General features: G+C 39.8%; 2 protein-coding genes across 2 annotated transcripts; both read left to right on the top strand.

Moving 5' to 3' along the window:
• Positions 1-1,063: 1,063 nt before the first annotated feature.
• On the top strand, positions 1,064-6,314 carry mul1a (mitochondrial E3 ubiquitin protein ligase 1a). Its single transcript, XM_037788477.1, has 6 exons — positions 1,064-1,218; positions 2,237-2,379; positions 3,165-3,252; positions 3,377-3,497; positions 4,462-4,693; positions 4,808-6,314. Exons 2-6 carry the CDS (start codon positions 2,263-2,265, stop codon positions 5,321-5,323), a joined length of 1,074 nt encoding a protein of 357 aa, XP_037644405.1. The 5' UTR covers positions 1,064-1,218; positions 2,237-2,262; the 3' UTR covers positions 5,324-6,314.
• A 13,134-nt stretch (positions 6,315-19,448) lies between these two features.
• On the top strand, positions 19,449-22,544 carry camk2n1a (calcium/calmodulin-dependent protein kinase II inhibitor 1a). The gene is made up of 2 exons (XM_037788510.1): positions 19,449-19,996; positions 20,621-22,544. The coding sequence occupies exons 1-2, from the start codon at positions 19,453-19,455 to the stop codon at positions 20,689-20,691; spliced, it is 615 nt and encodes a 204-aa protein (XP_037644438.1). The 5' UTR covers positions 19,449-19,452; the 3' UTR covers positions 20,692-22,544.
• The last annotated feature ends 5,275 nt before the right edge of the window (positions 22,545-27,819 follow it).

Below are 27,819 nucleotides of genomic sequence, written 5' to 3'. Positions count from 1 at the left end.
CTGCTGTGTGCTGACGCATTGATATACTTTCTATCCTTCTCTTCCTTTCTTCTTTGCACTTATCTTCGTGTTATGCTTTAAATGTATAAATACTGACTACTCTTTGTATTCGGGGCTCACTTGCCACAGTCCACAACAGGTGGCTGTGCTCGTGAGTCCATCTGCAGATGCTTTAGTTATTAATGTATGCCTTTTTATTAAATTCACTGAAAGACAAGTTGTTACGTTGGTTTGTGTCTTGTTTTAACAGAAACTGCCACCACACAAGACACATGAAACCTCTGTTGGTCTGGAGGAGCTGCAGCATTTATTTCTGCAGAAACTTCCACTGTACATTTACTAGATATTCTCAGAGCTACGAAGTCTTCTGCAGTGTGCGAGCGTGAACGTGAGGTGGAGCGAGAATGCGCGCGGTGTGTGAGTGAAGGCAAGCAGGCAGAGGAGCAGAGTACAGCAGAGACTCCGGCCCTGGAAACCAAAGCTACGGTCTCCCCCGCGTCCTCCGACCGCGGCCAACACTGTTTTGCAAGACAGTGAACTTTGAGGTTTTGGTGCTTCCATGTAGTTTGTGTTGGAGTATGAGTCTGTACAGCGTAGCCACACGGGAGCGCGCATTTGCGAGCGCGCATGGGAAACCGACCCGGTAGATTTATACGTGTAAAAAGTTACAAACAGTCCCTTTAAATTATTCAATATAATTATACTAAACCTTATCATTTCCAGAATACCATAATTTTACATGCTGCTTTGTTTCCGACTGTCACTTATCTTGTCCGCTATTCGCGTACCGCACTCCTCTCTCTTTTTCTTTCTCTCCTCCTCTCCCTCCTGCTCCGTACCTGTAGACCGTCAGCGCGCCGCGCAACCCCACCCCTCCCTGCTTGCTGGTCTGTCATCACCTGACGTCATTAACACAACATTCAGTCACAGTCAGTGCATGGAGTGCCCGTGGCGCGGAGAAGATCATCCTGTCAATCTGCCTTGAATTAATAAAAAAAAAAAAAAAAAAAGTCTCTCGGACGGGAGCCGGCTCTTATCGTCCACTTACAAGAGCCGGCTCTTTGAACCGACTCGTTCGCGATCGACACATCACTAGCCGTTATACGTCATCACGCAACGTTTTGCATCATCCAAGTCACATGCAGTGGACAACACAGACATATCAGTTGAATATGTCAACTTGAGAGCACCTTGAGAGACTTCTCCTTTCTCTGGCAGGTAAAAAAACTGATTTATTATTACTTGACAATTAAGACATATATATCTTTCTACACTAAGTACTGTTGCTCATATAGTTAACTAACGCCAGTGTTGTTAAATAACGTTTAGAAGTCACCACTCGTTCCACTGTTGCGTTAACAACGGTAGCTAACAGCTGGCTAGCAGCTAACTGTAGCTAATGCTAACCAATGTTTTAAAGAAAATAACCTCACTGATTATGTGACAAGTGACTCTCACAGGATATAACGTTTATTTTTTACTGTATTTCCACCCATTTTATTTTGTATTTTCACCCACTATTAACAAAGACAGTAAGCTGTGACTGCTGTTTATAGCATGCTAGTTAAAGTAAGCTGGCTATATTTATGGTTAGCTATCACAGATTTGGCTAAAGAGGAGCCAATGTGTCTCTTGTCTTTGTGTCTTACTTTCACTCGTTATGCCCCACTTTGTGCCTCTCATATTGAGCTAACGCTAAGCATCCAAAGAAATGTATTATTTCTATTTAAGCATCCGTTTTTTTGAAAAACAAATAACCCAGGTGGTTAAACAACCTGTTCTGATGGTTCTCCCAGAGTACTCAAATACTCTAAAACCACCTGAATGTGAAAATATGTGGCAGTCCTTGCCAACTCACAAAAAATGCAAGAGGTAAACTCAAGTGTAAAAGTTGACATGTATCACTTTCCTTTATTTATTGCTTTGTTTGTATCATTACTTATATTGTTTACATCTTGCAGTGCCTGATTACTTAAAAACTTAAAACATAAATACTTGAATAATCATTTACATACAGTACATGATGTTTGACCTCTGCCTTTAACCCATAAAGCACTATGAAGTGTTGTCAGTTTAGCAGAATACTACACCACCGAGATTAGACTGTCACACTGCATTGAGTCACAGTTTTTTTTTAAACACGCACAGCAACATACACTTTTTTGTCATTATTAATATAAAGGAAACAAGACAGTTTGATTTTTTTCTACCTTCTTACATATCATTTATTTTGCAGGTCTGTAGTGACAGGAGACAGAGGGAATGGATGGATTTCCTGTGAAGATTACAGAGGCAGTGTGTCTTGGGGCCAGCCTTGCCCTCTCAGGCATCTGCTACTACCTCTATAAGAAGAGCCGGAGGACACTAGACAAACTTGATGTTAGTTGTGGTTTATGTGTAATTAATATAATATTACATAACTTTATATTGTTCTATTTTGATTTTTTTTTTTTTCATTTTCTGTTTTCACACTGCTTGGAATCCTCTTTAGGTAGATCAACACTCTACTAATGTCTCTGAACTGTGTTTACAATGGAGGCCAATCTTATAGGCCAGTTGTTTTCATCCTATTGGGCTTGTGACTGAAGCAGTGTCTTCTTGCAACCACTCATCACAAGTAAAAATTCAGAAGGAAAAAGCAAAAGCTCAAGAACAGTAAAAAATGATAATGAGCTGAATATAGGGCTGGGCAATATGAAGAAAATATAAAATATCTTGATATGTTTGACCAAATACCTTGATGACGATATTGTAGGGTTGACCATTGGTGCTTTTACAAAATATGTTCACAATGTGGATATAATGACTAAGTGGGTAAAGGCACATAATAGAACAGCTAGAACAGTTTAAGTTCAGAAAATTACATCTCTTTACTGTAATGCAGCCTTTAAAACCAGGAAAAGACAACACTTATGCCATATTACGATATCCAAAATCTAAGACGATATCTAGTCTCATATCACAATATCAATGTTATATCGATAAATATATTGCCCAGCTCTAGCTGAATATTGTGTGGCAGAAACACATTTTTTTTTCTTGCCCATCTTGTGAACCCTTAGGTGATAGTTATGCTGTGAACTGTGCAATTTTGAAAAATCCAAAGGCTGTCTACTACAGTATGTATACTACATATGCAAACAGTCTGTGTCTTTTGTTGTCAGGATGCTCCACACTTCACCATTGATGGAAAACTCAAAGACATTTTGAAAGTTACTCCAGGAGCTTGTCTACAGTATGCTGTCATCGAAGGTGAACAGGGTCTCACTGTTTCTAATACAGACGAGAGCTGATAGCATATATTTTTTTCCACTGAAAAAAATGTGTATACTATCCTTGCCTCTTATTCTCTACCATGTGTGTATATATGCTGTAGGTGCTGTGCAACCAGTAGGTGAGCCTCTGACAAGCCACTTCCAAAAAGAATTTATCGGAGTGTTGCAGAAATTCCTCTTAAGAGAGCACAGGCTGGTGTGGAACAGCCTTTCACGCACTTGGTGAGTACTCTATCATACATTGCAGCATTATGATAACATACATGGTACATTTTTGCCATCTTCACCTTTAATTGATAGTGGACAGTTTAGAGGCAGACAGGCTATGAGAGTGAGAGAAGGGTATGGCATGCAATAAAGGTTCCCAGTTGGAATTTTGGACAAAGCCTCTGTCTCCTCCCTCTTGCAGAGTCAGACACACTGTTTTATTTCCTCATTGATTCAGTCCGTATCAAATAACGTATCGACGGTTTACTGTATGTCAGAATCAAAATCCTGGTTGGATATTATTTTGTTACTCAGAACTTTCTAAAGCTTTTTTGCCCTCACATTCAAATATTACACAGCATCAAGTCACCGTCAGTTCAGAATTAAACCTCTGCATGTCCTTCATTTTTATAACACTGTGACACAACTGTCAGTTAGAGCAGTTTCACTAAAATGTTTATTGCACATAATGTGTAATCTCAGTTTAAATTGTAAAAATCAGTATGAAGCTTAGACATGTAGGATCAATGAATAATTATCTCTATCACTCGTAATGTGATTGGTCACACTGATGGAACATAATTCCTATGATATTGGAGATTATATGTTAATATTTCTGAGTGAGCAGGATTGTGGTGCAGCTGCAGAATGGAGTTTGAAAGTGAGTGTTTTGAATAGGCTGCATATAGAGTAGTCTGAACATGTTTAACAGCATTTCAATGACTGTGTTTAGATTTACTACATTTGTCTAAGTAGTAAGTAGCTTTCAAATTCCACAAAGCAGTATGTGATGCAGGCTATCTGTCCCAATCTGAGATTATTATTATTAAGTGGTCACTTTTTCTTTTCAGATTTTTTATATATTTATGTACACATGAAACAATGAGGCAACCCAAAAGTTCCAATGTATGTGATATTTTGTCTTTATCATCATGTGTAGACTAAAACGACCTGTTGTTCCTCCCTTTACTTGTTGCAGGACGGACAGTGAACGAGTCTTGCACCATAGAGTGAATGCAGTGCCCTTTGTGTTAGTGGGATCAAATGAGACCGCCGTCAGAGTCCTGTGCCCTCTGCAGGCCGCCGGACTGCACATGGAGACAACCCACGAGAAGTTCCACCAGGTCAATTACGGCTTGGGGGACATCATAGGACAATACCTCAGTGGGGAGAAGCTTAAAGGGCAACTGGAGACCGAGAAAATGCTCAAAGTCAGTTGTAAGACTTCTGTAACTCAATAATTAAGTCATATTCATTTGACAAAGCATAAATATTTTTGCTAACCACAAGGGCAAATATTCACAAATATTCCCCTTTTTTTCCAGGTGGGCACAACTCTTACCGGCGTGGGTGAGTTGGTGCTGGACATGGACGGCACCCTGAATCTCCGACCCCCTTCTGATGGCTCACAGTACTTTTTGAGCATTACAGACTTTGACACCCTGCTAGGAGAGCAAGAGTGCACGGCTCTATGGTGGAAGACGCTCGCCATTGCCTCTGCTTTGGCAGGGGCAGCTGTCCTCCTTTGGGTCGGCCGACGCTACTACTACCAACTAAAAGATCGCTGGGAGAGGGAGAAGGAGAGGAGGGAGTTTGAGAGACTGCGGGCTGAAGCTCCAAGAGCGCGTGTTCCAGTAGCGGGTTCTGGGGACCTTCAAGACGTGACAGAAGAACAGATGGAGAATGCCTGTGTGATCTGCCTCAGTCAGCCACGTAACTGTATTCTCTTGGAATGTGGGCATGTGTGCTGCTGCCACAGCTGCTACCAGGCTCTTCCACACCGTCGATGCCCCATATGTAGACACTGCATCAGCAGAGTGGTGCCTCTCTACCACGCCTGAGGCACCTGTGTAACCACATGACCTCAATACCATATGGTACATGTCCACAAGGGCGTTTTTTTATCGCGAGGGATCGCCTCACTTCCCAGCATTGGATGCTTGATGGGCTGCCCCTAGACACAACGCACTCGGCACTTCGATTGGACGAACGCTTTTCACCGAAATGTGTTTCTGAAAACATTTTATGCGCGAAAGAAACCATTCAGTTGCTGAATCTGTCTTTATTTTGGATCGACAAAGGCTTAGTTTAAAAGTTTTTCGGGAGTATCCAGAGGCGGTGAGTCGCGTTGGACACCCGTGATTTGCATAAAGTAGCCTAGACCTCAACTTAATGCAAATGTGGAGCGGCCAACGTGACGCCCCATCTCTCAAATCGCGCCGCCACGCTACCAGAATGCATTGCACAGCTGCTTGCATAGACAATGAATGGGAAGCATCGAAAAGACGGAGGCTGTGGACATGTACCAATACAGTACAAACTGTACCAACTTGCACCTAAAAATGGACAAAGGCAATTCCTTGAAAATCTTATCACTATAAACAATGAGGATGTTTTTTTTAAGAACGTACTGTATGTATTAAATTACTGTATATTATTTAATATTGTGCAATTACTTAGTTCACAACATGGGTTTCAGTGAGGTATTTTATCTGTAATTGTATATGAGAAATACAGGAAAATGAAGTAATTGGAAAAAAGGGGTGTAAATTTAAACAATGGAGACATTTATTTTCCTACATGTGTGCCTTATTTTGGTATTTATATGGCTGCTGCTGTCTAAGAGTGACTGAATGGTATGTTTCTGAATAACTTTTGTTTCAACCACTTTGGGTTACATATTTCAGTCACAGGAAGTTATAGAATCTAAAACTACATTCATTGCTAAGACGAAGCTTTTCTGTTAATGCACTTCAGATAGGCGAGAGTCTTTAAAACTGTAAAATGTTGGCTTGTTGAAATTAACTCAATAAAGCACCACTCTTTGAACTATTTGTGAAGCATATTTCAGTCATTATCGCCATGTATAAATGTAGATAAATTGCTCACCTACTTTGTTTTAGAAATGAAGTGGTAATAGTATACAGATCTGTGTGCGGCTACCATGAAATACTGCATTGAGCTAAATCTGTATGTACACATCTTATATGATTCAAGATTTGGCATCTCTCAATGTTCCACAGACATTTGAACTGCAGCTGTTATAATGTAATGGTTACCTCAAATTGCTGCTGCTCCTCTTAAATATTATATATTATTAGATACACGTGATTCTTTTTATTTTTCCATAGGCACAAATGCTTGTTGACAGCACCTGGTGTCTGAAAAGACATGGGTGTCGTGAGTCATCAAGCTTACAATTTCTGTCATCTCTAAAAAGCAGTGAGAGGATGTGGAGAATGGTGGATATAGATGGAAAACCAGGAGCCAAGGAGCAGGTGGGAGATACAGGATCTCATCTTCCTCAGCGGTCATAGGGCTTCACTTTGACAAATTCTTCATGAGCTCTCAGCAGAGCAGCAGCTGTGGCTCTCGGGGGAACGGACTATTACTTAGCTGTGGGTGGACTTAGGTGGGCCTGGTATGGCAAGCTGTTTTACCATTTATTAAATTATGACTATCCCTATCTCCAGTTTGAGATATCTACAACATAATTTTGACTAGTCATAATTCCAGTTCAAGATCTCTACAACGTCATTCTGACTTGTCAAAATGTTATTTAAATTATTTATCTAAAAAGGACAATGTAGATATCTTGAATTGAGAGGAATTAAAGATATCTTGGATTGGAAATCTGACTAGTCAAAATTAAATTGTAGATATCTCAACCTGGAATTACAACTAGTCATAAGTGAGTTGCAGATATCCGTAATTCACATTGTGAATATCTGCAACTGAATTGTAGATATCTGTAATGAGAAGCCCCATACACATGAATGGCAAAAGTAGTTTGAATCATACTAGTCAAAATGTAATTACAGATATCTAAAATTAGAGTTTTGCCTAGTCAAAATAGAATTGCAGATATCTTGATTTAGAGTTTTGACTAGACAAAATGACAGATGTAATGAATATCCTGTCTAGCTACTAAATGTTAAAACGGCTTGAAATAGGCCAAGGGCCACCCACTTGGCACTCAGGCCCAGCCCATTAGAAGCCTTCCTTTTTTGCCTCTTGTTTAGGCTACGTGATGGGTCAGATTTTTTGGGTGTCAGGCAGTGCATCTCGCAGCCCCTCCTCTTTCACTTCAGTGTACAGCAGCAGGTGTCACTGATTGCTTGTGGTGACGTCACATTAGCTGTTGAAAATTTTTACTGCTATATATAATATATATAATACTTTATCAATTTAAAATGAATGCACCTCTGTTTACTATCTACGTCAACGAGTTTCATAAAAGTTACTACGAGCTCACGGATGCATATTCGTCAGAAAGTCACCAGATAACACTCATCACTCATTAAACACCTGTGCATTGAGGAGCAGATGAAACACGTCACAAAAAAGTAATGGTATAGTATGTCCAAAAAAGTCATAAAAGTCATAGTATAGTATGTTGAAAAATAGTCATAGTATAGTATGTCGAAAAAAAAGGCGTATTATGAACAGATCGAAAAAAAGGCATAGTATTATGTCGAAAAAAGTGTAAAAAATGTCACAGTATAGCATTTCGAAAAAAAGTAATAGTATAGTATGTTGAAAAAAAGGCGTAATATAGTATGTCGAATAAAGGGAATAAAAAGTCATAGTATAGTGTCAAAAAAAAGTTGTAGTATAGTATGTTTTAAAAAAATGCAATAAAGTTATAGTATAGTATGTCGAAAAAAGGCATAGTTTTGTATGTCCAAATAAAGTTATAGTATAGTATGTAGAAAAAAAGTAATAGTATAATATGTCGAAAAAGAATCTTATTATTTTTCGATAATCGAAAAAAAGGCATAGTATTATGTCGAAAAAAGTGAAAAAAAAAGTCATAGTATAGTTTGTCGAAAAAAAGACATAATATAGTATGTTGAATAAAGGGAATAAAGAGTCTTGGTATAGTCTGTCGAAAAAAAGTTGTAAAAAAAGTGTAAAAAAATGGCATAGTATAGTATTTAAAAAAAAAAAAGGGAAAATAGTATTTTGACAAAAAACAAAAAAGTCATAGAATAGTATCTGTCGAAAAAAGTCATAGTATAGTATGTCAAAAATAGTCATAGTATGGCATGTTGAAAAAATTCGAAAGACTTCATAATATAGTAAGTTGAAAAAATGCAAATAGTCATAGTACAACATGTCGCATAATGGTCATGAATTGTATGTTAAAAAAAGTCATAATATATTATCTAAAAAAAATGCAAAAAAAGTCATATTAGAGTATGCCAAAAACATGCAAAAAAGCCATGTCGAAAAAAAAACGATAGTACAGTACGTTGAAAAAAGTGATAGTATAGTATGTCAAAAAAAGTGATAGTATGGTATGTCGTAAAAAAAGTCTTAGTATAGCATTGTTGAAAAAAATGCAAAGAATTCATATTATAGTAAGTCGAAGAAAAGTCATTGAATTATATATCAAAAAAGTCATAGTGTAGTATGTTGGGAAAAAAAGCAAAAAAACATTTTTATTTATTTTCTTCTTATTATCCATATCAGTGCTGCACTATAACTGTCATCCAGCAGGTGGTGCCATTACACTGTTCTGCATATGATGACATACAAAAACAAAGAGTTGAATATAATAGAATTGTTATCACAATTTTATAGAGATTTCCATACAAATTTTACATGTATCTATTATAGAGTTTTCTTTTTTTATTAAGATAGTGAATTCCTCTCTTTCTTTTTTCTATACTAAAGAAATACTTTCTCACCCTATTCAATCCATTTTGATATAAAACTTGTCTAATTTCTGTTGAAGATTATCTAATTGTGAGGACAGATCACCATACCCTAACATGTTTGATGTGATGTCTGAAATAAATTTGATGAACCCTGCTGGCAGGAGCTTTTTAGCATGGACAACAGGAAGTAGATGTGACACAGACTTGCGTATGCACAGTGTGAATGTGGTAGTGGTTTGAATTGGGGAAGGAAGGAAAAGATTTGTTTTTCTATAAGTGTGCAAATTAAAACATGGTAATTATCATCCTGTCTCCATTCTATGTTCATTATTAACAGAAAGGGTCATACATGAACAAATAGACAATCTTCTGTGTGAATTTCAATCTGGTTTCTCGTATTTCTCTGAATATGTTGCTCTGTAACGGCTGGATGTGGTCTAGCTGACATATTCGACAGTTGAACTGTATCTGAATAACTTAAAGGTCCCATATTGTAAAAAGTGAGATTTTCATGTGTTTTATATTATAAAGCAGGTTTAAGTGCCATATAAATACTGTTAAACTATAAAAACGCTCAATATACAGAGAAATATACACAGCCCGTATTCAGAAATTGTGTTTGAAACAAGCCGTTAGAATTTCTGTCCATTTGTGATATCACAAATATACAATATTTAGATCATCACACGGTTTTAAACATAAACATTCTAAATATGTCCCAGTTTATTTCCTGTTGCAGTGTATGTAAATAACATCAGCTGACAGGAAATAAACATGGACCCAAACTGTTGCCTAGCAACGCAATTCCGTTGCAATTCCATTGAAATGCACTAAAACGGAGCCTTTCAGACAGAGGGTAAATACAGATATATTCAGACAGACAGTACGAGGAAAATTAAGAGTTTTTTGAACATTACAGCATTTAAACATGTTCTAGTAGAAACATAAAATACAAGCATAAACATGAAAATGAGCATGATATGGGACCTTTAAGTCTGGTCAGGAGGAGCTAAGCTTTTGTTTCAACCACTTTCAGTTATATATTTGAGTCACAGGAAGTTACTGAAGCAAAGACATTTATTGCCATGATGAAGCTTCAGTAATAATGAATGCACTACAGACAGACGAGAGTCTGTGTGAGGATACCATGAAATACTACATTATGCTCAGTCTGTATGTACAGATCATATATGATTCAAGATTTGACGTCCCTTGATGATCCACAGACATTTGAACTGCAGCTGTTACATCAAATGGCTGCTGCTGCTCCTCTTAAACATTAGGGTAGTATCTGAATAGATACACGTGTCTCACAGGACTCTCAAGATGATATGAATTCATGATGGGTCTTTTTATTTTTCCATAGGCACAAATGCTTGTCGACAGCACCTGGTATCTGAAAAGACTTGGGTGCAGTGAGTCATCAAGCTTACTATTTCTGTCATCTCTAACAAGAAGTGAGAGGAAGTGGAGAATGTGGCAATTTTTTTCTTCTTTTGCACAGAAAGGGGAAAACTAATAGGTGTGTGTGGAGGGTTAGGGGGCATAAGACCTGAGTGGGCATGAAAAAGGAGCAGGTTGGAGACACAAGATCTCATAAATCTTCCTCAGCGGTCATAAGGGTTCACCTCGACAAAATCTTCATGAGCTTTCTCAGCAGAACAGCAGCTGTGGCTCTCGGGGAACAGACTATTATTGTAGCATTCGCAGACCTCTGAGGGCATGGAAAAAAAAAAACCAGTGGCATCTGATTTGTTCAATCCAGTTTAAATTAATAATTGAGAGAATCAAAAGACAACAGCAAAAGAGTGAGAGGAATAATCTTGCATGGGCCTTGGGAGAGAGTGAATGCTATATGAAACTGCTGTATATGTAATGTATGCACAGTTCATATAGAGATAAAAGCTCTGAAATATAAATAAGTCATTATTTTTTCCTCACTGTTAATTTGAGCCTATTTCTGAATTATGATAAAAGATTGGTGCCTCTACCACTAGGTGTCCATCTTTCTTCACTTGAGGTAGTGAGATGCACACTGTACTGGCTGACAGTGAGGGAAGACACCGGCTCCAGTGGATGGTTTCCAAGTCACATGCAATTAATGTACGCTGTGATATCCTGTTTAATCCATTCTGATAGCTGACAAACAATTTAGATGATATGATTATTCTCTAATTGGCTGTGCTTCATGGGTGTAGACCCTGATTTGTGGTGATGAGGGTGCAGACAGTGGTGGCTGAGTTAGGTAAAACCTTATTCATTAGCAGTACAGGTTTTAAATACAAGGATTTAATGACAGCATTAGCTTGGCTGGTAATTATCATGAAGTTCTTAGGGATGGGACAGTGGACTACCATGACATTTTGTACGGATGTTTGTGGAGCCATAACGAGATTGACATTTTCGTTTTTGGTGAAATGTCTACTATTGGATGGATTGTCATGAAACCGAAGCTTAATGATTTTAGAAACTAATGCCACCATGAGGCTCATATTTGTAGTTTTGAGTGAAATGTCTTGACAACTATTGTATGGATTGCCCTGCTCAGGATAAAATTGTAACTTTGCCAATCCCCTGACTTTCTAACTAGCTCCATCATCAAGGTCAAAATTGTAATTTGTCCAGTGCTTTGATAATACCAGCAAAATGAATGACACTCCCGTCAGCCTCAGCTGTGCTTTGTGTTTAGTGTTAATTAGCAAATGTTACCATGAGAACATTTTAAGTGGGGTTGTATGAGGTACTTATCAATAGTCAGTGTAATACCTACAGTAGATGGCGGTCGGCACGCCTGCAGCTTGGAGAAGCAGACAGGAGTTACCGCACGGAAGCAAAGCAATGAACTGCTGTGGACAAGGCCGGCAGCAAAAATGTATCTTAGCCACTTAATAAAAAAATCAATATCAGTTTAAGTGTATGCTATATTTAAAATGTTCACACTGCTTTACCTTGCCGTCCAGACAGCCCTTTCCGACGGGGAACTGAAGCTGTTTTATCCATCTATACTTTTCGCCAAAGCCACCAGACTCCTTTGAAATAACCTGTAATTTTACCCCACGCAACACACCAGGTTGCTGGTCTACCACAGCCTTGATCGGTTAATTTGTTTGTTCTATTGTGTCACTTTGGTGAATCCAAACTAACCAAAGTCACACAATAAGGCAAACAAACTAACCGATCAAGGCAGAGGTAGATCAGCAACTCTCGTGATCTGGGAGGTAAAATTACTGTTTTTTTCAATGGAGTCTTGTTATGTGGGCAGGAGCATAGATAACGGCTTCAGTTTCCCTTCAGAAACATAGACTGTATAGCTGTGTCACGGCAAGGTAAAGCGGTGAAAATATTCTAAATATAGCCTACTCTTAAACTGATATAGATTGTTTAAGTGAGCCTTTCTTTTAGGTGTCAAAAATATGTTTTGCTGCCGGCCCCGTCTACAGCAGTACAATGCTTTGGTTCTGTGCAGTAACTCCTGTCTGTTTCTCCAAGCTGGGGGTGCGCAGACCGTCATCTACTGTAGGTCATACAGGGACTATGGATAAGTATCTCACACAACCCCACTCTGAAACACCTGAACTATTCCTTTAAATAGGCTACAGCTTCACAGAGCTGCTAGCATTGTTGCAGACTCTTTAGTCTTAAAATGATGTCAAGACATTGTCAGGGATACCATGACAAAGTCCAGGACTTAGCCTATGGTCCGCAATAATATCATCACTCAAATTAATTTACAAATGTGGTGTTATCCTGTTTTTGGTGTGCATTTATTTATTTAATAAGATTTCTTTTGTGTTCTGAATTGTTGCATCCAAAAATAGCCCAGCCAAACTACAGCAGATGGAGCCAAATGCTGAATTCAACAAACAGTGTAAAAATGAAAATGGCATAGTTCCAGATCTGCAGAAAAAGTTTTGATAAATCTTTGAAATCCTGACACACCATGACCTTATGTGCTTGTGTTCCTGACAGGGAGCGGTGGGGTGGAGGGGTCTTTTTTGACTTTGGCCTTAGCAGACACTCAACAGACAGCAGGAGGAAAGGTAGAGATGCGGTATCTCAGGAGAGAGAGCCATCACAGCGTGCTATAGTCCCCGATGCCAATTACCGCTGTCACCCATCTGCTTTGGGCATGCAGTGAAACGTGGGATAAGTGACCTACTTTGTGACAGTAGTGTGACTGCAGTGCTTCTCCTCTCATCAACAAACCAAGCGCTCCTTCCCTGAGGAGAGGCAGATAGGGATAGTATCACAAGGAAATGCACACTGGTCAGATTTAATGATTTTTCTGTTTGGCCCTTCAGTTTGAGTCCACTGTTTTTACACAGCTCATTCACCCAACCCAGGGTTCTGAGTACAACAATATAGTAAATCTAATGGAAGAAGGGGTAACCATCCAAATTGTATCAAGAATGTATATCTCAACTTTATTCCAGTCTTTTTTACCAACACTTTACACACCGGGCACAGATCCCCAAATTAAAAAAAAAAAGGTTTGCTTCCTGATTTATCTCTAGTGGTGGCCATACAGATAGTTTGGGTTTTATCTGCACAGTTTTAAAGATGTCCGTCACTGAGATTTCTTCTGCTATACGAGTTCAATAGGGGTGAAGGATGTGTCAAAAACAGCAAAATATCTCTCCAGAATCAGTGTCCAGCATACTTTGGATAATCCATGCTGTCAGCAGTTTTCATTGGGACTATTTCCTCAGTTGAAAGTAGTTTCAGTGACCGAGAGCTTTGTGGATTATTAAGACATTAACATCCGAGACATTATATCTACAAAGGGATGTTGGTGTTCATTTTTTAATGTAACTTTTCAGTGCTGTGAGTACATTTTATTCACTTGCATTGCACTAAGATGGGAGCATAAATCTCAGAAGTGGGCTAAGGCTAAAGCTGAGCTAATAAAACCAAAGCTATCTGCATGGATACCGTAGATACTGCTAGAGCAATGGTTCCCAACCTGAGACACGCATCCAAAGACACGGAGCGCCATTGGCATTCATTTAGAGTCGTATTTCTGTCTACTTGAGGAATGCAAGTCCAATATTCACAGTGCTTCTTGCTTGTTTGTTCTCCACCAACTGAGAAAAATATCTGGCTTTTTAGCTGCTAAATGCTCCACTATGTTCTCCAGCTAGTTGCTAACTTTATCTGTCTGCTGTTTGGTGCTGGGCAGGTAGCTTACAGTGGGTTTATCAGAACCTTTCCACTGAAAACAGATGCCTGCTGATGGAAGCAATTCTGGTAAGAGTTCACACAAAAAATACTCCATTACAAGTAAAAATACCACGTTCAAAATTTTACTCAACCCATTCATGCATCATGCCGTGTTGAAGCAGACCGCATGGCAGCAGATGATAGAACATTCATTATAACCATGAGAGACTTGAGACTTGACTTGTAAAAAATGACTGCATTGTAGTGGCCACTATGCGTGAAAGGGTTGTAAAGGTACAGACATTTTGACAAGTAAAAGGTACTCATTTTGCAGAATGGCCTGTCAGTGTTATATTATTATTATTTTATTTTATTGGACAATTATTATTGATCCATCAAGCAGATTTTTAATGTTGTGGTTGATCGTGGTGAAGCTAATTTTAACTGCTTCATATACATTTGGGTAGTTTAACTGTAACAATGCATCATATTTTACAAATTGATGATTGTTTTGTATGAAAAGTAGCTAGTAACTATTGACTTGCATCTATACAGCGCCTTTCTCGTCTTGGCAGAGGCTGGCAGAGGCTGCCATGCAAGGTGCCAACCTGCCCATCAGGATCTAATCTAAATACTCATTCACACACTGATGGCACAGCCTTCAGGGGCAATTTGGGGTTAAGTATCTTGCTCAAGGACACTTCGACATGTGACTGTAGGAGCCGGGGATCGAACCACCGACCTTCGGATTGGTGGGCGACCCGCTTGACCTCTGAGCCCCAGCCGCCCCCAGTGCTAGTAGTAGTAACTATAATAAATATAGTAGAATAAGTACAATATTTCTCTCCAAAATGTAGGAGTAGAGGTATAAAGTAGTATAAAATGTAAAGAACTACTTAAAGGACTACTTGAGTAAAAGCCACCCTTTAACACTCCTCATATCGTTGGCAAGGTTTTCTATAAAATCACAGAATTTCACCAACATGGCACTAAACAACATGAAACACTCCCCAACAGATCCCAGCTCTGGCCTCCCTTGTGACGGAGGTGTGTGTGTGTGTGGGGGGTGCGTACAGCGGTCTCCGTGTAGCTTCAGCGTGCTGCAGACTGCAGCTGTGTGTTCACTGATCCAAGGGCAGGAGCTCTGCCAATGTCCCCACAATCTAATGGAGGGTGTTTAAATGCTGGAGAACAAACAGCATTGATCTTCATGACGAGGAAAGCAGATAAACACGGTACTTTTATTGGTCCATGACTGCAGATGGTGTGTGTCTCTCTCCTCTTTCTCTTTCCTCTCACTTACATTTTTAGTTTCCCTGAAATATAGGCCCCCACACCCACACACACGCACATGCACACGCACACACAAAGACAAATCCTAAGAGATAGTCAGGGAATTGATCCTGGCTCTTAGCGCTACGCTTGTTATTGGGTTTTTTTCCTCAGCTAGTGTTCCTCAAGGAGGAACATAGTGTGTATATACAATGAGTGTGTGTTTGTGTGTGGAAGTTCAGCAGCGCCCGGTCTGCTCGAGGGGAAAGATGGGGAAAGGGGGCGGGGGGGTGAGTGACTCAGCATAGTGATTCATTTATAATTGGAGGCAGTACTTCAAGAGCACACACACACACACACACACACACACACACACACAGACACACACACTTCTTAAGGGTGGGTGCCCTTGTCAGAGATGATGGGAGTGATTGAGTGAGCCTGAACTGCTGCCTGCTAAAGAGGCAGAGATGGAGGAAGAGAAAGAAGGGGGACAGAGGAGGAGGAGAACTCACAGCATGCGGACTGAGAAAGATCAATCGAACTAAACAGAGGCAGACCAAATGAGGAGTCGCTGCACTTAAAGCGTGCTGGGTTCAACATTTTGTACGTGGCGGTGCATTATTAAGTGGAAGAAATAGGCCTCAAGTTGGTATGACGCATGCATGTTTCTTTCCCTAAATAGTGATCATGAAGCAGCACCTGGTGCCATGTGGGGCAGCAGGTCAGATTTTTCCCCCACAGCCTCAAACTGTGTCGCCGACTGATGACGTTATGTGAAATCCCTGCATGAATCAACTGCTTCGCTTGTTGACAGCTGGAGGCTGCAGTTTAATGGATAGGAGGAGCTTTGTGAGATATCCCCTGGAACTTACATTCAGATTGAGTGGCAGATTTATGATCTCTGATGCATTATATCATCTATATAATGCATCAGAGATCATTATATAGACTTAATGTATGAGTCTATATAATGATCTCTGATACATTTTATAGACTCATACATTAAGTGTAGATAGATGAAAGAAAAGACAGAATTGGATAAAGATAGTTCTGTGACTGCTTTTTGTCATGCATGGAAATAGACGTTTTAGGTTGAACCTGCATCCAAAGAAAACATGCAGCCAACATGCATGTTTTATTGGTAAACTGGTGGTTAACAGAAATGCTCTCGGGACTCAGTAACATGTTTTACAGGGGGTTATATGGGCCATGTTTCTGTGGGAAGCAAGCCAGCCAGCTTTGCTTTGACTCTGCAGCCGCCCCGCGTCTTATCCCCGCAGGAAATCTAAGAGCCTTTCCAACAGTACTGATCTCAAAGAGTGTCAGCTGGTCACTTTCACCGGTCAGCTATGCAGACTGGCTGCTAAAACAGAGGGGACACTGCTTCAATAGAAAGGTTATTACATGTTTATAGACAGGTCAGCTGGCCCGAGTTGTGAAAACAGCTTTGGTCCAATAATAGGCTTTCTGTCAGCTCATTATTTTCGCTTTTTATGAGACACCATATGCCGTGAGGACGGGATGTTGTAACACAAGCTGCAACAAAAAGAAGGCTGGGAAGAATGACGTGATTTCAAATGCAGCCAATGTATAAATTATACTGGCTCTGTCCGTGGTGCTGAAATGAGCCATTCACATATTTTATGATGACACACAACCAGGACCATATTAAATATTTCTGTATTTTGTAATTGTACTTTTAAATTTCACAAATTTAAAATTAAATTGTACATATCTACTCTATAATGTATATAACGCCATCATGTTTATTTTTCATGCTTCTTATTATATATAGTAGATGATAATCATGTTTATATATATCGTATTTTAGTGTTCTTCGCTTATCCATACAATTACGTATCTGTTTTTGTACTTTCTTTTGCTGCTGTGACACTTTAATTAAAGGGGCACTACAGTGATTCAGTATCTCACTTTTATGAAGTTGGGGAACTCACAAGAGACATATAGAAAAAAAGGTAAAAATCAAAGAAGCAGAGGCTGAGATGTCCTGAGTTTTAGTCTGTATGGGTCAAGCTCCAAAAACCTTGGATCCTACATTTCCCATAACGCAACTATCTGCATTTTTAGACACTTGTTGTATCCGAAAAACCGCATACTATACTAGTAGTATGTACAGATTTGGCCAAAATGTAGCATGTAATATGCAGTATGCGAACAAAACCAAAATCTCCAGTATGCCAAAAATACCCGGATGTTGTACAGATTCGGAAAAAAATCTCCAGTATGCATCAGACCAGTCTATCTCACCTACTGTATCCCACAATGCAAAATGCTGGAATGGTCACTTTCGGTCATTTTTGTAATGTAAAGTAGCGGAGATTTGCTATTGTCCGTGCTGTTTACTTCTGCTTTCCAAAACAGGAAACCCGCGAAACCCGGCCTAGCGTACTACAAAATAAATCGATTTACGTTCCATTAAAAGGTCCCATATTATAAAGAATATGAAGTGAGAACTTCATGTTTTTTTTATTATAAAGCTGACTTAAGTCCTATATAAATACTGTGAAAGTATTGAAACACTAAATCATCAGGGAAATACACACAGCCCGTATTCAGAAACTCTGCATTTGAAACAAGCTGTCAGGATTTCTGCCCATTCGTGATGTCACAAATATACAATATTTAGACCTTAAACACAATTTTAAACGTAAACATTCTAAATGTGTCCCAGTTTATTCCTTGTTGCAGTGTATGTGAATGTCATCAGCTGACAGGAAGCACACATGGACCCAAGCTGTTGCCTAGCAACGCAATTCTGTTGCAATTCCGTCAAAATATGCTAAAACGGAGCGTTTCAGACAGAGGGTAAATACAGGTATATTCAGACTGACAGTATGAGGAAAATAAAGTTTTTTTTAACATTACAGCATGTAAACATGTTCTAGCAGAAACACAAAATACAAGTATGGACCTGAAATTGAGCATAATATGGGACCTTTAAATCTAGCGAGAAAGTTGTCAAGTTGCTTCAGGCCTCCCTCCAAAGCCACTCCCTCAAAATGATCATTATGAACATAAACAGGTAGCTTATTACAGTCCTGCGATAGAAAAAAGTTAAAGCATACAAATACCTTTCAAAGTGTTATATTATTATATACATTAGCCTTTTAGATACTGTAATTATAAATGATGCAATAACGTGTAAAACAATTTTGTTTACATGTTAATCTAATGCTTTAGCTGGTGGAGATGGAGCCAATTTTAACTGTTTTATACACTGATGCGCAGTTTGATCTAAAACCATATCTTATAAGCTCATCACATGTTTTTTAATATAAAACTACAGCTGTCAGATAAATGTAGAGGAGTAAAAAGTACAATATTTCATTCAGAAATTTAATAAATTAAAAGTATAAAGTGAAGTGACATAAAATAAAGAAGTGCTCAAGTAAAGTACAAGTACGTGAAATTTGTACTTTATTGAGTACTTACTTTACTTACTTACTTGAGTACTTATTATGTATTATGTTGGTTATTTTCAGTATTTTAAAGAATGCAGGAAGCAAAGTCTCTGAAACTAAAATAATTTTCTCAAATTTACTTGAGTAACTGTACTCAGTTACATTCCACCACTGTGTGCTACATTAGGACATATAATGCTAATACATCCATTCATTTCATACCAGACACACACACTATACGTTTCTATGTAATGGTGAATTACCAACGTCTCCAAGCCTCAACAAACCTGTCTCTCAGTGTGGCTCTCAGTGCAGATCACTTGTGCAATTTCATCTCTCGCCTGTTGATGTCACTCTTGCTCCTCTTGAGTCCACACACACACACACACACACACACACACACACACACGCCCGGATGGATGACTTCACCGTTCTGCCTGGGTTTCCTTTATGATCCCGGGATCTCCCACTTCCCTCACCAGACATCAGCCAGCAACACAGGCGAACACAACTTTCTCTCTCTTCACTCTCTCTCTCTCTCACACGCTGCTGTCTCTCTCTCTCCCTGCAGCTGCAACACATCCAGAGACCTACAGAGAGACCACAACAACAAACACAACTCGGACCTCAGACGCCCCTTCATCCAAACGGAGTCAGACAGAAAGGATCACCAGCAGGAGAAAAACACGCACCAAGCGCTGCTGCAGCTTGCACCAAAAAAAAAAAAAAAAAAGGGGGAATCTACAGCTTTATTGCGCACAGATAAAGCCACCGAGGAAGACTTTATATCTACTTTTGGTGATCCTACTCTCTCGTCGTGCCACAATGTCCGAGGTGCTGCCATACAACGAGGGTAAAATGAGCGGCTACGGAGCGGACAGCGAGGTCAGTCAGATGTCCTTTAGCTGCGGACTGCAGGACACGAGCGCCTTTTTCGCTTCCTCGCAGGGGAAGAGACCTCCAAAGCTGGGACAGATCGGCAGAGCCAAGCGAGGTAAAGGATGCTTATAATAAAAAAAGTATTGTCATCACAACTGATACCAGAATTATTTATGTGATAGAAAATACAATTCATATAATCTCTTTTTAATATATATATAATATTACCTAGAATATTCTAAACAGTTTTAAAATTGGATGGATTGATGGATTTTGGATGAATACTTCTTCATTACGCGCGTTTGTCAAACTGTTTACATACATGCACGAGACATGATCTTCCTGTAAGGACACGCCCCGTGCTGTGCTGTACCCAAAACAATGGGGTTAACCGTATGAGGATAAAAAAGCCTGGCTCGTCGCCATTACCGGGAATGGTAATGGCGCGTAAAGTGCGCGTACCCGAGGTCGGGGGATTTGCAATTTAGTGCTTTAATATATTTATTTATTCACCTGCAACCGCACAATCACATTTTCTCTCCTTCCTTGCTTTGGTTATCTAGTGCGCCACTGACCTTATAATAAACCTTAGAATAAACCTTAGAATAAACCTTAGAATAAAACACAATGAGCTCACTGTTGACTGGGATTATTCTAGAAAATGTCATGTTCTGCTGTCATAGTCTCAGTAAACATCCTCATCCTCATCCTCCTTCTTCTCTCTCTCTCTCCTCCTCAGTGGTCATCGAGGACGACCGAATAGACGAGGTCCTGAAGGGGATGACAGACAAGTCTTCACCCGGCGTCTAAAACGTGAGCGATGCCTTGCAAGACTTTTTAATTTTTGATCACCGATTTGAAGCACTTGTCGGCTGTGCATGTTCGAGGATTGCAGGGGAGAAAAAAACGACGGCACGAAAGCAAGGAAGGAAGGAAGGAAGGAAGGAAGGATGGGTTGACTGAGGAAAAAGGCAACGAAAAGAGAGGGGAGAATGGAGAAGGCTTAAAGGAAGAGAAGAAGTGTTGAAGAAAGATGGAGAGATGAAGAGAGAAAGAGAAAGAGAGAGAGAGACTCTGGAAAAGACCAAGATTTATCATGGGATTGCTGGCAATTCTCCAAACGAATCCCGATTTTAACTCCTGCTGCGCAGCAAGATGTTGAGATGGCGGACCTCGGCTCTGTGTCTCAACCTCTGCTGACTTTGATGATGGATGAACTTGTCATTACTTTCACGACCATCTCTTTTTTTGTTTTCCTTTCCAACAGCGCTGTAAGCAACAAAAATACTGCAACTGGAGGCTGAAGCTAAATCCCAGCCCTATTTCAATAAGTTGTACAGTACAGTAGGTAGGCTAAGCTCTCAGACGAACCCCCTTCCTCCTCCTCCTCCTCCTCTTCCTCCTCCCTCCTCCTTTAGGCTTTGCTTTGTTGATTCAGTCAGCGACGGTGCATTCAAGGGAGCTGTCCTTTCAGCACTGGTCCAATGCATTCCTGTTGCTGCTATTGCTTTTTAAAAACAGACCAACCAAACTCTCAAGTCTGCTAAATAGAGGAGACCCATTGTATGTAAAAACATATATCCGAGGATGGTGCAATGTTAATATTTTCTGTAGTAGAAGCCCTGTTTGTTTTTTGGCCCTTAAAGAGCATTAGGCCACAGGTTAAACCTGAACCACAGGCTACTTTCTTCTAGATCTTCTTCTTCTTCTTCTTCTTCTTCTTCTTCTTACCCATCAGTGGTTAAAGGTGCAGCTTGGCACCTCCATGTAGCTGATTTAAAACCTGCACATATCTATTTTCCCCCTTTCTATTTTTGTTTTAAAAATGCTCAGATATCTACAGAGGCCAGCACAGATGTGGAGATCATATTAAATGTTTAAAAAAATGTAGTCATGAAATTGATGGGAAAATATTATACTTTGGACAATTTGATTATTTTAATTTCGCAATTATTCGTGTTTCGTCCTCTATGAGTTTTTTTTTTCCATCTATTTGCATGAACTTTCACTCCGGTGCCAACGCAGGTGCCACTACTCTTACCCTGGCACGCTTCTTTTTAACAAAAGTCATATTTGTATTTTTATATCTAAATATTTGTTATTTAAATGATATGCTAGTCTATCGTCTTACAATTCATCAACAAAAATATTTCTACTTCAGAGAGGATATACAGAGTGAGACTGGGCTTCATGGAAGCGAAGCTGAGATTTTGGTGGACTGGTCTCATTCTATATCAGCGGTCGGGTGTTTTTTAAAGACTAACTGAATGTGTCTGGGGTTTTTGCACACATCAATGTTAAACTTATTAAGAAATCGTATACTGTGACTTGAGCTTCGTTGATGAATTTGTTAGAAAATGGCAGTTTTAGAGTATATTGCACTGTTTACGAGTATCCTCAAATAACACGTTGTTATTTGACCGATTTTGGACATTACAGTTTTTGTTTTTTAATTTTGTTTATTTTGTACCATTATTTTAAAGAAACTGGATATGGTTTGTTGTGCATGAAACCTTAATATTTTCAATAATGAAACATCGTTTTATGAAGCAAAAAAGCAACAAAAATGTCATGACATTCTAAGAATGAGTCATTGTATATTATGATGCCATTTTCACTGTATTTGGTGAATTAATAAATGGTGAAAGAACATGTAAATGTGATTCTTTGGTTTGGCTTTTGTCCCAAAACATTTTCAATGGAGGATGAGAAATAATAGGACCAACATCAGAGCAACGTATTCTCATACAACGCTTCTTACGAAAAAGTTATTCCTTCTTTTTTGTTCATTTTCCTACAAATGTCCAGCAACACGTGTCAATTTCGCTCATTACATGCTTACAGTCTTTTCAAAATACACTTCTGTCTTCAAAGGAAACAACTTCCTTAGGTTTAGGCAACAAAACTACTTAGTTAGGTTTAGGAAAAGATCTTGGTTAGGTTTAGGCAACAAAACTACTTACGTTTAGAAAAAGATTGTGGTTTGGCTTAAAATAACTCCGGAAGTGGCGTAACATAAGTATGCAAGTTACGTGGCAAATAAATCAACAAATTACATTACTACACACAAATTGATTTTGTGGTATATACACAAATTACAGTGCATTACTTTTCATAGGTATAGCTACGAGCAGTGTATGAGACCAGCCTGATCAGAGTGGTCAGGCCTTGTTCTGTGAATAAAAGTCAAGGATAAAAAAACAACACAGAACACATCACCTCAGCACAGCGTCAATTAAAAAAATAAACTTAAGATCTTTTAAAGGAGCAGTGTGTTGGATTTGGCGGCATCTGGCAATGAGGTTGCAGATTGCAACCAACTGAAACTTCTCCTCTCGTGTGCCAAGCGTGCAGGAGAACTACGGTGGCCGTCACGAAAACATGAAGACGTGAATATCTGTATCTAGAGCCAGTGTTTGATTTGTCCGTTCTGGGCTACTGTAGAAACATGGCAAAGTCCTGCTCCGTGTGTAAATACAAACGTCTCATTCTGACGTAACGAAAACACACCGATTCTTACGTTCAGGTGATTATACATAAAAAAAAACATACTTATTAATATTTTATTAGATTTCTGCCAATAGATCCTCCTAATTGTTACACACTGTTCCTATAAAGAAACAAGATGTAGTTGCAGCATCAGAAAGCAAAAGTCTTCTCATTTCTTTGTAGCCTTTGGAGTCAGTAGCCATGACCTCAGTGACAGTAAATACTGATCCTTAATTAAAGAGCGGGGAAGGAACAGTGATCCATCCGTTAAGCTGTTAAACAGCTCTGTCGGCCTACACTAGTGAATTCATTAAACCACAGACCCCTGGGGAGCCACGACTGGCCACATGATCATCTATCAAAGTCTACATGCGCAGTGTCCTCAAACAGTAGCTCTCACACACCGTCTATAGCAGGGCTGTAAACACTCACTTTGGCTGGTGGGCCAAGAAAAACCTATATCATGCACAAAAACCTAAACAAATCAACATGTTCTGTGGTTTATTACAGTGTTTTCCATCCAATTTTGGAAGAAACTGGACATTTCAACCATTTATCTGTCACTTTTTGCTTGCTAGTTTCCACATACACTCAATCACAAAATAAAAATTGGTATGAAGGTGTTAACTGATTCAGGTTGGAGGAAAACCTACTAACTGTGTAGTCAAACTAACCTACTGTACCTATTGGTCTCGGTGACAATAGATATAGTAAAGATCAGCATAACAGCCGTGTGTAATCCTATTTTCTCCTCAAATCACAAAAATCTAAATCAAATTACAATTTCTGTTTCATATTAGCCGAGCGACTCCACAATCTTTCCGAGTACCCCCTGGTAACTGTGTCAGAATGCCCTGAACAGTATTCTTCACTGTACTACACACTCTTTGCCAGTATGACTCTGAATTGCGCGTCACTCTAATAACAGAGCATCAACAAAGCATCATCAGTGCAACCGACCACATGCCCATCAGAGATTATTGACTGTCCTGATAACATCAGCACTGCACTGAATGAACACGTAGTGCTATCGATCATGTTGTTGTTGTGGATGTTGTGTGTGTGTCTGTCTGTCTGCGGTCATGGACAATTACACTTTTCACAGTAATGGGCGTCCCTGGAAGTGCCGGAACCGGACTGACATATTTGGGCAAATATTGAATTGTATCAGCTCTGCTCCACGCCTCTCTCCCTGTCATGACTGTTAAACATGCAACTTTTAAAGAAATTCATTCAAGTCTTACTACCACTACTGCTACAGCATTGCTCTCCCTTCAGTGTTATAGGCTTTCATAAGCTAATTTTGCATTCTTTTCAAAATATGTCTAGACATTTGAGAGTTAACAGGCTTAAAAGATAACACTGGTGTTATTTTATCAAGTTGCAGTTTACATCCATGTCTGTCCAAAATGTCATCACTTCATCATTTTATCCTTTTAGACATTTGTGTAAAATTGTCATAATTAGCGTATGAATTCTTGAGTTATGGCCCAAAGACATGTTTTGTGAGGTCATGGTGACCTTGAGCTTTGACCACCAAAGTCTAATCAGTTCATCCTTGAGTCCAAGTGGATGTTTGTGCCAAATTTGAAGAAATTCCCTCAAGGTGCTCCTGAGCTGGCGTTCACGAGAATGAGATGGATGGACGGACAACCTGAAAACATAATGTCGCGGGCGTGGAGGCATAGCACAACCCGATATCACGCCAAAGCGCGTAATAGACCCACCTGAAAGTCTTGCGTTCGTTGGACCCATGCACCTCCCCACCCACCTGCCATAAGCAGTCTTTCTCACTTTGTATTCTACATAGTATACAAATGACACGCCTAAAGCAAGAACAGCGTTCTCATGACACGCTTTTGCCCTGCGCATTATCGTGTCATTCACACAGCTTTTCATGCAACCCTGCTGCATAAAAATCCCCTAAAGAGATCAAATCGAGCAATTAATTTATCCTACAAACAAGTATTGTCTGTGTAGCCACAGTGCTTCTGTGCCATTAAGCTCCCATGTTGTCCACAAACTATTAAAAAACACAAAACAAGATTACTGCATTGGATGACATATTTGTCTACTACAATGAACAAAGCCAACGTATATATTCTAAAAAAAAAAAAAAAGTGAAAATCTGCCATATTGTAGCCAGATTGTAGCCAGATTTTTAAAACTCTAAAATATCGATATCAAACTCTAAGAATCAAGTATCGGTGAGGCTCGGATAAAATCTAACTAAAAAGTATTCAAATAAAATTTGTTGACAATAATTCAAAGATAAAATAACTCCAGATTTATCCTTTAAATTGTCTGACTGGAACATCTCAGGCAACAACTAATGAGCTACTGCCCTCTGATGAGACGTAAATTCAGTCATCATTTTGCAGCTTTCAGGGTCAGAGGTCAGTTGACTGTGAACGCGAGCTGTAAATGTAACCCGTGGCTCCTGTGTCCTGACCTGGCAGATGGGCTGGGAGCGCAGGCCATACTGGGGCCCTACCGGGGTCAACCCAGACATGTGTAGATGCCTCCCCCGTAGGCAGTCACTGTGTAACCACCGAAACACTGGATGGAAAAGTAAGCATGACGTTTGTGTGCAAAACAAACAAATAAAATGCTAAAGCAGACCGCTGTAAATGTTAAGTGCCATTGTATTGTTATCTCTCACATGCAGCTCACAGCAACTCTCAGCTCTAGGTTCAAACTGAGCGTGTGCAGTGAGAACAAAGAGCTTTGATCTGATTCCACTTTCGCCCCATCCCGAGTGGACGTCCATTAATATTCCTCCTCCAGTTACATAAGCCTGCCATACAGTATATTATGCCATTATGTTGCCCCAAGCGAGATGGGCAGATATACAGTGCCGTTGAAAGCAGCGGCAGTCTCCCAGTCCTTGCTACATCTAATGCAGATTGGTTTCCACTGACAAGGATAACCTCCATCCTATCTATGCTGGTCTGTAGCGACTGGCTACACCGGCTGTAGGCTACAGCTTGGTCTTATTTTAATAGTTTTGCACATAATTACTATCTGTTACGATAAAGTACTCACAAAAGTAAGCAGAACGACTGCTACAACCTGCCTGACCGACGGTGGTAGCCACGTTAACTTTAGCGCTAGCCAGCTTATCTGCCAGCAAGTAGACTGCCACTTGGCTATGTGAGCAATTACAATATTAATAGAATATAATAGAACTGCAATACAGTAAGTAGACGCTATTCTGCGACGGCGCCATCAGTTGGGACAGCATTATCAGCTGTAACCGCCATATGAAAGCAGTCCAGATCTCAGAAAATAACTTTGTTAGTACAATGGTTTTACTACCGATAGAACAAAACGACAAAAACAGGACCTCGGTTGTAAGAAAATTGAATTTCCCTTTAAGAATCACTGAGGATGCTTTGAGTGTATAGCTGCAGTAAGCAGCAGGCAGTTCAATGAGGGGTACAAACAGGCGGTAGCGCTGTGTCGTGATTCAGTTTAAACACAAAACACATACAATGAGGCAGATAAAAACCCAGAGATGTTTGGTTAAAGCATGCAGTAGACCTTTTGAATTGCATGAGGCCTCACATAACACCCACACACCAAAGCACTCAGGGCCAATCGATGCAGACGGAGAGGGCAGGGTGGAAGTGGTGAGAAGAGTGACTGAGAGTAAAAGAGAAACGGAAAAGATGGAGAGAGAAAAGCATTGAGCATGCAGTAGATTAGTGTTGTTGCTGCCCTTGGGCAACAGAGCATGGAGGACAATTAGCAGCAGGAGAGGAAATTCTGGCTCCACTATCTCACACACACATAAATACACAGCGCTCCGTATTAAATCATAGCCTCAGACACCTGGATGACTCAGGTGATCAGCTGAGGAAACAAAAAAGAACTGCACATAAGACGAAAAGGTTTGTACTAAAGAGAAAATGATGACTAAACCTCTCTTGCGTGAGGCCTGCGCCCTGCTCTGCTGTGGTTATATAACTTAAGTCCAGTCGAGTTAGATCTCACTGTCGGGGTCTCTGCCATTGCAGATCAGTCAGTCTGACTAAGGGAGCTGAAAACCAAATTTACCCATAAAACGACTGGCTGAATTTCAATCCATTCCTATATTGACAGAACAGAACTTAAACTAAACTAAGGAAAAGTCAGGAAAACTGCATCATACTTTGGGGGGGAAATAAAGCAGAAAAACTCTCTCCATGTGCAGGGACATACCCAGCCTCCACCCATCCACTCTGAGTGTTGAATCCATCAAATGCTTTTATGTCCCAGTGCTGCAGTGTAGCTGCTCTGCACCCCTAAAGCCTCTATTGTCAATATCAAACCCACTGCCACTTACATAAGCACCCTCCTGTCATCCACCCTGCTATGCCAAATAGGTGCCAGGCTGTTTGTTTTCTTAACCCTCCTGTTCAGGTAGTCAGGGCATTGCACCCAATTGTCACCATGGAAACCAGATAA

Source organism: Sebastes umbrosus, chromosome 12 (assembly GCF_015220745.1).
Source record: "Sebastes umbrosus isolate fSebUmb1 chromosome 12, fSebUmb1.pri, whole genome shotgun sequence".
Taxonomy (NCBI): domain Eukaryota; kingdom Metazoa; phylum Chordata; class Actinopteri; order Perciformes; family Sebastidae; genus Sebastes; species Sebastes umbrosus.
Note: the sequence above shows the minus strand (reverse complement) of the source record. Positions and strands in the feature narration are given on the sequence as shown.